Source organism: Mustelus asterias, chromosome 11 (genome assembly GCF_964213995.1).
Source record: "Mustelus asterias chromosome 11, sMusAst1.hap1.1, whole genome shotgun sequence".
Taxonomy (NCBI): Eukaryota; Metazoa; Chordata; class Chondrichthyes; order Carcharhiniformes; family Triakidae; genus Mustelus; species Mustelus asterias.
The window spans coordinates 56580753-56594830 of NC_135811.1; the positions used below are offsets into that span (position 1 = coordinate 56580753).

The 14078-nt window shown below is 41.2% G+C and overlaps 1 protein-coding gene across 1 annotated transcript in view; it reads left to right on the forward strand.

The window, feature by feature from the left end:
- cabcoco1 (ciliary associated calcium binding coiled-coil 1) overlaps nucleotides 1-13265 on the forward strand; it is a 52883-nt gene extending 39618 nt beyond the window's left edge. Inside the window, exons 6-8 of the mRNA XM_078224308.1 lie at nucleotides 2624-2743; nucleotides 2832-2963; nucleotides 11599-13265. Coding sequence (XP_078080434.1) covers nucleotides 2624-2743; nucleotides 2832-2963; nucleotides 11599-11670 — 324 coding nt within the window. The 3' untranslated portion in view covers nucleotides 11671-13265. The remainder of the gene's footprint in view (nucleotides 1-2623; nucleotides 2744-2831; nucleotides 2964-11598) is intronic.
- Nucleotides 13266-14078: the final 813 nt, after the last annotated feature.

Here is a 14078-nt window from a genome sequence, read left to right on the forward strand (position 1 = left end):
CTCGGCAGAGAACATTTACAGTGCAATGTTTAAATTGTACTCCAAAGAACACAGCGTAGAGCAAAACAGGAAATGCTAATCAACATGATTGCATGCTAAGAACACTACCAGTATGCAGCTTGAGGTTGGCTATATAATGCTTTGGTTGTCTAAATCTTGCACAATTCACCCCATTAGAAAACAACTTAGACAGCTGAAATTTCACGCTTCATACGGGTGGGAAGCTCTCACGTGAGGTGATGAGAATCGAGTGACATCATACGGTGAATTTTCCATTTTGCCCTCAGTGACGCTGGATGCTGCTTGTTCAGCATTCACCAGATGCCCAGAGTTATTAGACAATGAGAAATGTTGCTGGAACATTAAGTGACCAAAGCAGGCACCATAACAGTGTGAAGGACTTGTGCTCTGCTTCTTTTATTGGTGGAAGTTGGAGTGACCCTAGGTTGCAAAGGTTGGGTGGGTGGGCAGCCTGACTGATGAGGTGTCATAGGTATCCTGAGTCCTGCCATTCTTGCTAAAACATACTTGTACTTTCTGTGGGTCAGTAATGTGCAATCTCGTGAAAATCACAGGCAGTTTAAGCGCGAGAGACCATTAATGTGCAAATTTCCCAGCACATTATATCTCTTCTTTGCTAAAGGTTGCTGGCTGATTGCACGTTAACAACACTATGCATCATTCAGAAGTTCCTGAGCTTTGAACATCTGGCCAAGTACTTAAATGAGACTGAGCCAAGAGGATTCAGCGAAGCCTCTACCAGACCAATCCCATCTTGTAACCCTGCCAGAGAGGATGCAGGCTAGCATTTTCAGATAAGTGAAATATAAATAATGTAAATGCCCAATATCTGAATAATAAAAAATAGAGATTTACATTTATTTAGCATCTCTCACAATTTAAAGAAATCCTAAAGTAATTTATAGCCTGTGGAAGTGTAATATAGGAAAATAGATTCATAAATGTAAAATGATATAGGTATTTAATTTATAAATGAATAAGTATGATAAATTATTAATAGAGTCAGCATGTTGTGGTTCCAATCCTCACTCCACAAACTTGAGCCCATAATCTAGACTGATAGTCTCATGCTGTATTGAGTGAGTGTGACTCTGGTGGAGGTGCTGTCTTTCAGATGAGACATTAAATCGAGGTCCTTTCTGTCCTCTCAGCCAGATGTGAAGAATCCTATGGTACTATTCAAAGAAGAGTTGTTTCTCTGGTGACTTGGTGAATATTTCTCTCTCAACTAAAAGAGCTTTTTTGGTTGATATCGGGTTGGTGTTTGTGAGGAGTTTTTTTGGTTGATATCGGATTGGTGTTTGTGAGGAGCTTGCGATGCACAAAGTTGCTGTTACATCTCTTGCATTGACTACATTTCGATAGTACTGCATTGACAGTCAAGCGCATTAGAAGGTCCTGGGGCCGTGGAAGGCATTGTATAAATGCAAGGTTCTTCGTTCTGGGTGGAGGCATGGAAACGGCATTGGGGAATGGCACTGAAGGAATAGTGGAAGAGCGCACAAAGGTTCATATTCGAAAAGTGTGTGGCAAGCTTAACAGGACTGGGAATGGACTGAGTGAATCTTGTGAATAGGGGGACTGAGTTGGCAAGCAAAGAGAGTAGCCAGTCCAAGATACTTACTGAAGAGTGGCAAAGTATTAGTAACGAGAGTGATCCAAAAAGATGTCAGAATGAGAGCTTATGTTGCAGCAGCAGTCGGCTGCTACAGGTAATGAGGGTGAACTTGGGAGTAAAATGCAGCCAGGTCAGATTTGACACAAATGAGAATATGGGCTTTGGATCACATTGATAATTCGGTCCTGGCTGTTCAAATACATTTCTTGCGGGCCCAAGGCAGAATTTAATCTCATGAGTCTTCAACTCATATTCTGACTCACTAAGTTATATTAGTGGGCCTGGCACACTGGGGTTAAGACAGGAAGAAGTGGGATAGATGTGGTGTGTGGATAATGGAGAAATCAGAACTTTAGAGCAGAGGCCACAACACAACAGTGACTGAAAGTTAATATGACAAATATACATTTGTAGACAGGGAAGGGGGGGGAGGGGGGAAGCATGGCTGCAATTGGCTAATGGTGGAAGATTATAGAAACCTGGTCCTAATAGCAGCCAGGAGCCGGCTTATCAGAGAAACTCTGGAAAAAATGAGAAAAAGCTGACACACAGGCCTCAAAACAGAAGAAGGTGTTCATGGGATAAATGTTTGGAGTGTTTTGTTTTGGCAAAACTTTTTTTAAAAGTTTAAAGTTTATTTATTAGTGCCACAAGTAGGCTTACATTAACACCGCAATGAAGGTATTGTGAAAATCCTCTAGTCGCCACACTCCGGTGCCTGCTCGGATACACTGATTGAGAATTTAGCATGGCCAATGCACCTAACCGATACGTCTTTCGGACTGTGGGAAGAAACCGGAGCACCCGGAGGAAACCCCTGCAGACTCCGCACAGTGACCCAAACCGGGAATTGAATCGTGTTCCTGGCACTGTGAGGCAGCAGTGCTAACCACTATGCTCCCTTTTTGTGTGTTTGTCATTGTCTAGGGAACAAGAGTTGACCTCCAAAGCCCTAAAATATGTGATCTTTCTCCTTGTTTTAAGCTTGAGGTAGAAGTCATCCAATCAGCAAGTCCATTCCCTTCACCACTGGAGGAGAGTTTAACCTGGGATATCTACTCATCTTATGTAATGATGCAACCATCAGAGGAATTAGAAGCGGAGGTATTGCCACATTTTGTCAACTTACAAGATCTTGTTCACAGATACCCCATGTTGCTGTAAATCAAACACTCTCTGACATTTTTTGCAGGTTGGGGAGAAGGCTGAAGAGAGTGAGGAAATTACGGAGTCCGCAATTGTGGATCTTCTGGCGAATTACACCATTGATGATGTCAAATCAGTGCTGGATGAAGTAGCAGGAGAAGTGCTTCGGAATTTACAGGTTTGCAACTTGTCAGTTTTTAAAAAAATAATGAACATTCAGCAACAACTTGCATTTATATTGTGCTCCCCATCTTAGGAAGCTGTGACAGTCCATTGCGATAAGAAGGCAAACCCTTTGAGGGACATAAAGCATTGAGACTCTTCAATTCTCCAGGGATTTTATGGTCCTCCAATTCTGGCCTCTTGTGCATTATTGATATCCATGGTCTGGCCTTCAGTTGTTCATGCTCCAAGTTTTAGAATTCCCTCCCTAAGCCTCTCTGTCTTTCTATCTTTCTCTCTTCTCTTTCAGCTCACTACTTAAAACCTACCTCTTTGATCAGGCTCTTAATCATCTGTTCTAATATCTCCTTGTGTCAAGAGGGCCAAGAAACAAGAGCAGGGATATACTTCTGAGACTGTATAAGGCTCTGGTCAGACCCCATTTGGAGTATTGTGAGCAGTTTTGGGCCCCATGTCTAAGGAAGGATGTACTGGCCTTGGAAAGGGTCCAGAGGAGGTTCACAAGAATGATCCCTGGAATGAAGAGCTTGTGGTGTGAGGAATAGTTGAGGACTCTGGGTCTGTACTTGTTGGAATTTAAAAGGATGAAGGGGGATCTTATTGAAACTTACAGGATACTGCGAGGCCTGGATAGAGTGACATAAAGAGGATGTTACCACTAGTAGGAAAAACTAGAACCAGAGGGCACAACCTCAGGCTAAAGGGACGATCCTTTAAAACAGAGATGAGGAGGAATTTCTTCAGCCAGAGAATGGTGAATCTGTGGAATTCTTTGCCGCAGAAGATTGTGGAGGCCAGGTCATTGAGTGTCTTTAAGACAAAGATAGATAGGTTCTTGATTAATAAGGGGATCAGGGGTTATGGGAAAAAGGCAGGAGAATGGGGATGAGAAAAATATCAGCCAAGTGGCCTAATTCTGCTCCTATGTATTATGGTCTTATGTGGCTAGACATTTATTTTGATCCGCTAATGCTCCTGTGAAGCACCTTGGGACATTTTATTACATTAATGGTGCAGTATAAATAATTCAGATTATTGTTAGAAATAAGATGAGGACGCAGAAAGAAGAGCAATTAGAACAAGGAATGTAGGGAGAGCAAAAGAGGAATGCAGATCAGAATGAGTAAATTGTTAAACAAGGAAAATTGTGTCATGTATATACAAATTGACAAAGTATTGTGAATAAATTAGTGAGCTAGAGGAACAAAATGAAGGCGGTTTAATATAGCTTCAGCAAAGATGTAGTTTAGGCTAGGTAGGTCTGAGAACTGAAGATCTTGAGTGAGACAATCTTCAGAAGAGGCAAGTGAAGGACAAAATAGAAAGCAGGAAGCACAGTTTTAACCAAAGATTTCATCACACGATCTCACGATGGCAAGTTGAAAAATTGAATTAAATAAATCTGATGCTTTGCGAGCTGACTCAAATCAGAGATCTTGAAAACAGTTGAATTGTAAAATTTTGGGCTCACTCAAGTTCTTCAGAGAAGGGTGTGTTCTACCCCTGCCCAGTCTGGCCTAGGTGTGACTCTAGTCCCACACAACATTGTTGAGACTTAATGCCCTAAGGGCAGCTAGGGATGGAGAGTATTTGCTGCCAATAGTTGTTACTCAAAACCCAAAAACAGATTTTAAAAACAGAGAAGAAATCATGTAGACAATTTCCATAAACAGCAATGTGAATGTGGGGCAGTGGCACAGTGGTTAGCACTGCTGCCTCACAGTGCCAGGGACCCAGGTTCAATTCCAGCCTTGGATGACTGTGTGGAGTTTGCACATTCTCCCCGTCTCTGCTTGGGTTTCCTCCGGGTGCTCCGGTTTCCTCCCACACTCCAAAGATGTGCAGGTTAGGTGGATTGGCCATGCTACATTTCTCCTTAGTGACCCAGGATGTGCAGGTTAGGGGATTGGTGGGGTAAATACGTGGGGTTACGGGGATAGGGCGGGGAGGTAGACCTGGGTCAGTGCAGAAGGTCAGTGCAGAAGGGATTCTGTGCTTCTATGACTATGTTTTGTGCATGTTGTTTGAGGGTAAAATGTTGACCAGGACACTGGGAATTATTCTTTAAATAGTACACAATGGAAAATACACCATACGTGCTTCCACAAGAAGCGATACATAAACACTAGGGTTCATTGGATGAGGAGTGAAATGAAATACCACTTAAAAAGAGACATATAATATGACAGAAAATCAGGGTGGATACAGAAAAGGCTAAGTGGTGTGGCAAAAGACAGGTCAACAAAGGGAAAAAAATAAAGATTTTTTTATAAACAAATGGAAATTGAATAACTTCAGGAATGGGTAGGGCTGATAGAAGATAAGAAATCATACAAAGGGTGAGAGTGATGGAGATACTGAATGAGTACTTTGCCATGGTATTCATAGAAGAGTGTGAATGGTGGAAATGAGCAGCAGAAACAATTAGACAGAATAATTATAGGAAAGGAAGTAAACACTGAAAACATATTCATGAAACTCAGAAATAGGAAGGGCACCAGTACCTTGGAATACATCCAAGAATGTTCAAGGAATGTTCAGCAGGAAATAGCAAAGAGGCTTTGATCCAACCACAATTTTTAAAACATCTTTGGATATGGAGGTTGTGTCAGAAGCCTGGAAGGTTGCCAAATCCTGTAACATGGGAATGTTGACTGAGAAAGTCATAATTGATGCTGACTGAGAAAGACATAGGGCAGAATTTCACGCTGCTCAGACGGGCGTGCATCCAACCCAGAAGTGCTTGATATCGCACAAGAATACGTCAGGCGCAGATCCCCACATCATTGCATTCCTGCACAATATTTTGTTCGGTGGGCTCAAGTGCCAAACAGATGCCTGCTCACTGACAATTAAGAAGCTCATTTAAAGGATTAAAACTCTAATTGCCCTGGATTTTACGTTGTCCGTGAGATGTTTAGGTTGGCGCAAAGGCAACACAAGCAGGCAGCCTAACTTTTTTTGTCACTTTGTATTCCCAGAGCTGGATAAAAAGGGGCAGGAGCTAAGCCATTCTGAGTTGGTAGGAGTCGGTGAGAGTTTGTGTGGGCTTAGACTAGAGTATTGCAAATGTTTTCATTGCCTTCTTTTCAGCTTTAGGCATATAGTTTGGACTTTCCAGGACATTTCAGTCTTGTAACATCCCTCTGAGATATCCAACCCCTTTGCACGCTCAGTACATGCATGGGTCAGCCCCATTTGCAGTTCTGTAGATGGGTTTTCTCTGTTCAGCCGGGAGGGCCTCCTCTGAGAGAGCAGACGGGCCAAACAGAGAAGAGGCCAGTTGGTCCAGGCACCATCTCAGAGGATAGGTGCAGGCACAAGGGAGGGCAATGAAGACCCAGCAAAAATGAAGCAACAGTGATTTATTTCTAAATCAGGATGGTAAGCAACTTAAAGGGGAACCTATAGATGGTGGTGTTCCCAGGTCTCAACTGCGTTTGTCCTTCTAGATGGTAGTGATCGTGGTTTTGGAAGGTGTATTTCACCAATCCTTTGTTAACAAAAGTTTAACAGTCTGTTAAAATCCATGATATGCTCCTCCATTGAATAACCATGTTTTCCAAAATCTATCAAATTCTGACCATGCCTGATAGGAATATAACTGATAATCTTTCCTGTAAAAGGGGGCAGATAGGAGAGTGGAGTTGAAGCCACAATCAGAGGAGTCATGGTCTTATTGAATGGCAAAAAGTCTTGAGGGGCCAAATGGCCAACTCATCTTGTAATTCTGATGTTGCAAATTTTATCCAAGAACTCTGATAATAGGTCGAAACTTTCATTACTATCCAACTTAGGGGTATCCATCTTGCAAAATAGTATACATCTGATTTTATTTCTTATAGTACAGGTACTAGACTCTGTATCCAGGAAACTCAGAACCAGCCATGTGCTGGATTTGATTATTTTACAGGTCCTGTGCCCTCGGCCTAGCATGTACGCTGCACTTATAATACATGAAATGAAGTATGAGAATTAAAAATTATCCCCCTTCCCCAAAGTTTAATGGCACCTAACTTTAAGTGGCCGCACACCTTGAAATTGTTCCAAACAGCATCCATCCTACCTGTTAGTGACAGCCTGCAGGCAAGCCCTAAGTAGCACAAATAGTGTGTTTAAGTGCAATTGATGAGCTGACTTGCAACATCCAACAAGGGCAATCCATTACTTGCAACATCCAACAAGGGCATCCAGTTACTGCAGTGGGCTTTTTCTATATTACTGAGTCAGGCATTAGTAGGTAAGCAATGTTTTCTAACTGTCTACTTTTTTAAATGCTCCTTCCAAATCACAGCTGCAGAAAACAGTCAGTTGGAGAACTGCTGTCTTCCTTGGAAAGCTTACAATCTTATTCACTGTGATTCACTACCCAAAGAAGCAGAACATAACACCATTTTCAGTTTGTATGTTTCTGAATAACTCTTTGGAGCACTGCCTAGACTTTAGTAGATTCATCCAAAGATGACTATAACTCAACCACAGTTTTTCCTTTAATTAAACCCTTTCCTAATATTGGGGCTCTTGTTCTGCCAAAGTCTCCTATTTAAAATTATTGTCCTTTTCTTTAAATCTCTCCATGGCCTCACCCTTCCATATTCCTATAACCCCTTCCAGTTTTCAAACTCCCCCTTCTCTTTTTCTCTCTGTTCCAGTCTTCTATCTCTTGTGTATCTCTTCTCTATTTGCCACATGATTAACGACCAGCTACCAATGACCTGTGCTCTGGAATTTTCTCTCTGCCTCTGTTAGGTATGTTATGTAGATGCAGGTTATTGTTATGAAGGTTTGTTAGATAAAACATTGCTGTGGTAAACCAGACTTCACCATCATAGGGTTCCACTCAAGGCACATACATATTAATTATTACCAAGTTTAAAGACTTGCTTTGAATGAACTTTGACATTATTGAGCAATGTGATCCCTGAAGAGGAACAAAAAAGAAACATTATTGGTTTTACTTGAAAATTTGGCAAAGGGTGAGATGTTTTGAATATGTGCTGTGCTGCCAAAGTAAATTGGAATGGGTTTTATTGGAAGCTGTGCACGCTACAAATTAAATAAGCTGTCAGTTGTTACTCTTCTCATTATTAAATGCACTTGTATTATCTACCAAAGTATTTCCCAATCTGTTTAACCCATCCAATCTCCATCTTCATTTTATGAAGTGGTTTCATTTTTTTAATTCATTATGAAGTAGAAAATGTTTCTGGTTGTTAAATCAGGCTAAATTCACTGAGTCTTCTGCTCTTAGTCTGGGACAACATTCAAAGCAGACGTAGGTTTGAGAGTTGGCGCTACAGTGTTGTAGGCCTAACTCCAATTTTTACTTCCTACAAACATGATTTCCTGTTCCAATCAAGAATTAATGGATTGTTTGTGTATTCATGGTGTTATCACATGACTTGCATTTATATTGCTGAAAAGAAGGACCTTTTGTCAACATTTTTTGTCTTGCACCCATCAAGGCAAATACAAGATTGCCACATTTCAAACAACCACTACCCACAGTCTGAAAGACGTGCTGGTTAAAGTAAAGTTTATTTATTAGTCACAAGTAAGGCTTACATTAACATTTCAATGAAGTTACTGTGAAATTCCCCCAGTCGCCACACTCTGGTGCCTGTTCAGGTCAATGCACCTAACCAGCACGTCTTTCAGATTGTGGGAGGAAACTGGAGCACCCGGAGGAAACCCACGCAGACATGGAGAATGTGCAAACTCCACACAGACAGTGACCCAAGCTGGGAATCGAACCCGGGTCCTTGGCGCTGTGAGGCAGCAGTGCTAACCACTGTGCCACCATACCGCCCCACAGGTACATTGGCCATGCTAAATTCTCCCTCAATGTACCCGAAGCCTACTTGTGACACTAATTAATAACTTCAAACTTCAAAAACTTTAATATGCAGGAGAAAAGATTGGTTGGCAGTCGATTCTGTTTGGCCAAAGCATTGCCATGGAGAAAGCAATGGGAGACTATAGGTAATTCAAAAAAGACCAAGGCTTGCGCAGATTTTTTTTGTTTGCAGAGAACAGGTCTCTGCATCTGATCATCTATCACTCCAGCTAGTGTAAATGAGCCATATTAAAGCTCACCCAATTATCCTCAATTTGTTATTAGTGTAGCTGTTAGTGCACTCAGGATTGTTCAGCAGGTGCTACTCAATTGTGGAATCACATCTAACAGTGAATGTTTTGTTTTGGGTTCTGCAGGCTGATTGGTACTGTCTGTACTCTGACTATTATGAACAACCGAAATGAAATATGTTGTTTGATTCAATTGGCCAATTATCGGGATGTACAACCTACAAGCCTGGCATTGCACTGGCATTGTAATTCATACATAGTGTTGCTCAATAATGTGGGAAGCTGAACATCCTTAAGGACTGACAGCAGCATCCTGTTAGTGGAAAATGCCACACTATAGTAACAGCATGAAATAGTTTGTTCAAATTTTTTTTAGATACTTTGGGTGGGATTTTCCAGCTGTGTTCGCCCCAAGATTGGAAAATCCTGCCCGAGGTAAACAGACCTTTCCATGGTCCATCTACGTGCCCCCCCCCCAACTCGCTACAGTTCCCATGGTGGGCAAAACGGGAAAATTCTGTCCTCTGTCTTTCCAGGTTAATTTGAAGTAGACTGGGCACTTGTCGAGTCTGAATGTAGTAGCCTTTGCCCCATTTACCAATTTGTGTGATACACAGCTACTAATAATTTTATAAGGATTGCCTTTGTTCCGTAGGATAGCTCTGATGTGCTCTAATTCAGTATCAAGCTTGCAAGGTGAGCAAATGCTAGGGCCCCATTTACAACATTGCTGATCAGGACAATTTTATAGCACATTGATCTATGTGAAAGCCAATGTGTATATTGACTGGTGAAGGTAGGCTTATAATAGCCAGTAGTGGAGGACCCATTAATGGATTTCTCAAATGGCACATTAAGCAAAGGGAGCGCATTAAACTGCTCCATCTCAAAAGTGAAATGGAGCACGGGATGGAGTGTAATCAGGTGTATAACAAAGTCCTTATCAACTTAAGATAATCAGTTAAGCTTGTAACATGGTTTGTGTACACTTGCTAGAAGCAACGTACATTCATGCATAGGGCCCATTCTCTGCGAAAAAAATAAAATGTTCAACCCTTGCATCTTCTTTGAATTACATGGGAGCCTGGGGAGCCTATGGTTTTCCATTGGTTTCTCTATGGCAACATCTTGACCAATCAGAGTTGACTTGCCAGTTCCAGCTCCATTTTGTCAAGTAGTATAAATTGTTGTGATTGTTCAAAATTTGACATTCTTGAATTGAGTCCAAAACAAAAAGTTTCAACGGCACTTTTTTTAGCATGCATTTATATTGTACATTTTAGCATAGAAAAGCGACCCAAAGACAATTCACAGGAGTGTAAGGGAAGAAAAAGGTGGACAACAAAAACAGAACATGCTGGAAATACTCAGCAAATCTGGCTGCATCTGTGGAGAAACAGTCAACATTTCAAGTTGAATATGATTCTTCTTAAGAGTTGAAGGAAGGTAAAGCCTGGATGGGATGCTCTTTTGGAGGGTCAGTGCAGACTCGATGGGCTGATCGGCCTCTTTCTGCACTGTTGGGATTCTAAGCTTCTAACAACACAAGGTTGTGAAATAGGAGCAATGCAGGCCATACAGCTCTCGAGCCTATTCTACGGTTACCCAGCTATAATATACAATCTCACCATATCTTGAAGTCTATAAGTCTGACCATACCAGGTAACAGATACAGAGCTAATTCCATCAATTGGTACAATTTTCATTCAATTCAGGTCTCTCATGCTGCACCTCAGCTGGTGTGATTCAAATGTATGAATTTAATTCTCATTTAAGAGTGGTTATATCTTTTTGAGTTCGACTGTCCCCATCGAAATTAACAGTTTATGGTTTGACAATCCAATCAGTACAACCAGCGGTTTCATTATTGCAGCTGTCAACTTACAAATGAGCAGCGCTTCTGTGTCTTTGGGATGTGTCAGAGTTTAATAGCCAAGCATAGTACAGTCCATGTCTATTCAAAGTGGTCTTTGAGTGCTAAGAAATTAAATTATCCAATTGCTCAAATTAAGTGATTTGTATAAAAGTAATGGAGTTTTTTTTTACATATTTTGATTCAAATTGACGGAGAATTTGAATGAAGCAATGTTGAATTGAAGTGAGCAGGCTGTATGGCTGCTCTAATATGTTTGTGCACTCAGAACATAACAGTCACATTCTATTCTTTTCAAGTCTTGGACTGCTTGAACAATTATTCTTTGCAGTGATTTGTTGCCTTTGAGTTGCCAAGCCCTGCCTGAATATCAGTTAACGTATGTATATCTCTCCTTTAAAGTACATGAGTAATAGTTAATCTGAACATTCACTTCCTTATACCTACTGCTCGCAGTAGATATAATATACATTCAGGGTGTGTGAACTGTAAGATAAACAGTTATCACATGCATACAGACAGGGCCACCTCCTCCAAGAATGAAAAACAGGAAGGTGGGAGTTTGCCTGACTGTCAAAGCTGCTGCAAGTCCCATGACTAAACCAAACCTCAGTGGGACAGCGCACTATATCATGGTCTGTTTATTAACCCTTTCCTATTATTTTCACAGACGGAGATAAATGAAAAGCTTCAGAAACAGGAAGAGGCCTACACTACGAGAATCAGCAAACTGATAAAGTAATGAGACACACGTTAGGAGGAGCTTTCGGCCTTTCTCTGCACACTGCAGACCAGCAGGATGTGCTGCATTTCAAAGGAGGTGATAGCAAGGGTAGATTTCAAAAGTCTTCATTTTGTTCAGTGTTGGTACTTTGCTTGGGAGAGGATGAGGAGCTGTGCTTCCTGTTTGTTCTGTTTGTGTCTTGTGATGTGTTCTTATATTGTATATGTAAACAAACTATGGCTATTTTCCTGATGATTGTGTCCTATTGGAATGTTTTATTGTGCTAAAGGCATTATATAAATGCAAGATGTTATTTTGCTCATTGTTCAGGTAAAAATATTAAAGATCAATTGCAACGTTCAGCAGCACATCCTGTGGAGGGAGTTATTTTGTTCTTTCCCCACATGAGAGGACAAGATGCAGCCCCTGCTCTTTAGGACCCGCCCGTATTTCTCGCTAGATAGTGCTCTTTATGTGGAGGACAGTCACAGACCGATTTACCTGGAGGAGGAAAAGACTGAACACAAAGCACGTGGGAAGGGGTAGCTTGGAATGAGGGAACTTACAAGTTGAGGAAACTTTTTTTGGAAATCAATATTTAAAAATGTATTCTCGGGATGTGGGTGTCGCCGGCACTTATTGCCCATCCTGTTTGATCCAACTGAGTAGCTGGTTGGCCAGAGAGCTGCGCAGGATCAAGTTTGGAATTGATGGCACACACAGTCCAGGTTGTGTAAGGATGGCAGTTCTCCATCCCGAAAGAGCAGTGAACAAGCTCCTCATACTCGCGATTGATTTTATTCATAGCAGGTGGGTTTTTTTTTTAAAAGAATTTAAATTCTAAACTACCAACTGAGCTTCCACTACCTTGACGATTAGACCAGGTTGTGGCATCACCAGCCCTGTAAAATAACCACTATACGGTTGCCATTCAAATGTTGGCCGCTTGGGTGCCTGAACTTTGTATATAATTGAAACACAAATTTGTTGAATTTTAACGAAACTATAGAGGACACTTCCCATCACTACTTGAGTGTGCAGATGTCGGGAAATGACGTGACCCCAAGCCACAATATTTTACCAGTTCATTTACCTGCAGGGGGATGTAAAATAGAAGCTCTCTGCTTACACTGTAGCTAGAGACAAGAAGGTCACAGCGTTCCAGTTTTAAGCGATTTATCACAAAATATTTGTTTTCTTCTGCACATTTTGCAGGTTTCAATCGTTAATTGGATTTGATAAACACAAAATAGCTGACACTGAGGATTTACCAGCATTTAATCCTGGGTTTCAGCTGATGGAAGGTGAATTTTCGCACTACCAGCTCAGACCCTTGCCCAGCTGGATCACACATTGGGAAATCTGTGATTTTGTTTACCGTGGTGCCTATGGTTTGCTGATGTGCAATTCCACGTTGGAACACTTGGGCAAACTATTCACCAATAATTCAAACTGGGATTTCTTCACAGCCTTGTAAATCACAACCTGCTCTGTGTTAAATCTACCAAAGTGCTCCATTATTGTACAAGTTTACTTTATTTAACATGAATTCTGTAAAATACTTCTTTAATTTGTGTAGCTAAAACTCAGCTCAATAAACTTCATATGAAACCAAATCTTCTGAAATTAAGATTCATCTTGTGAAAATTCCCAGACACACAATTCGCTTTAATTCATCATAAGTGACACTCAATAGGTGCCTGATTTCTGATATCCTACCTTGCATATTAGCACACTCACACAATGGATGTCTTGTACTAACTGCAATAAAATGGTTTTACAAATCGACAAAGCAACTTCCCTTTAACATGGTAAAACATTCCAAGGTGCTGCACAGAAGTGTAATCAGACAGAATTTGAAACTTGAACTGTGTAAGAAATATTGGAACAGGTGACAAAGCTTGGTCAAAGTGAGAGATTTTAAGAAGTGTCTTAAAGGAGGAGAGTAATGTAGCGAGACAGAGAGAAGTACAAGTAGATTGTTGTTTCACCTGGGAGGAACATTTGAGAGTGGTAGAGAAGGAATTCTAGAGCTTTAACACCCTGGCAGATAAAGCATGGTCACCAACAGTAGTGCTGTACAAATCGGGGATCTGCAAGAGGCCAAAATTGGAGGATACTTCAGAGGGTTGTTTGTAAGGATGGAGGAGATTACAGAAAAGCGTGCGTGTTTTGCGGGGACAGGGGTATGGTGGCAAGGCCATGGAAGGATTTGAACATGTACATGAAAATTTGAATCAAAATTCATCAAACATAAGGTGACGAATGAACGTGAGTTAGAATATGGGCAGCAGAATTTTAAAAGTTTACAAAGGGTGGAAGAGGGAAGCAATGTGATGAGTGCATCAGCACCACAGCATCTTGTTGCACAATGCCTCCACTTCGATACAATAATTGAAGGAAGAGGAGGAAATAAGGAAATGTAA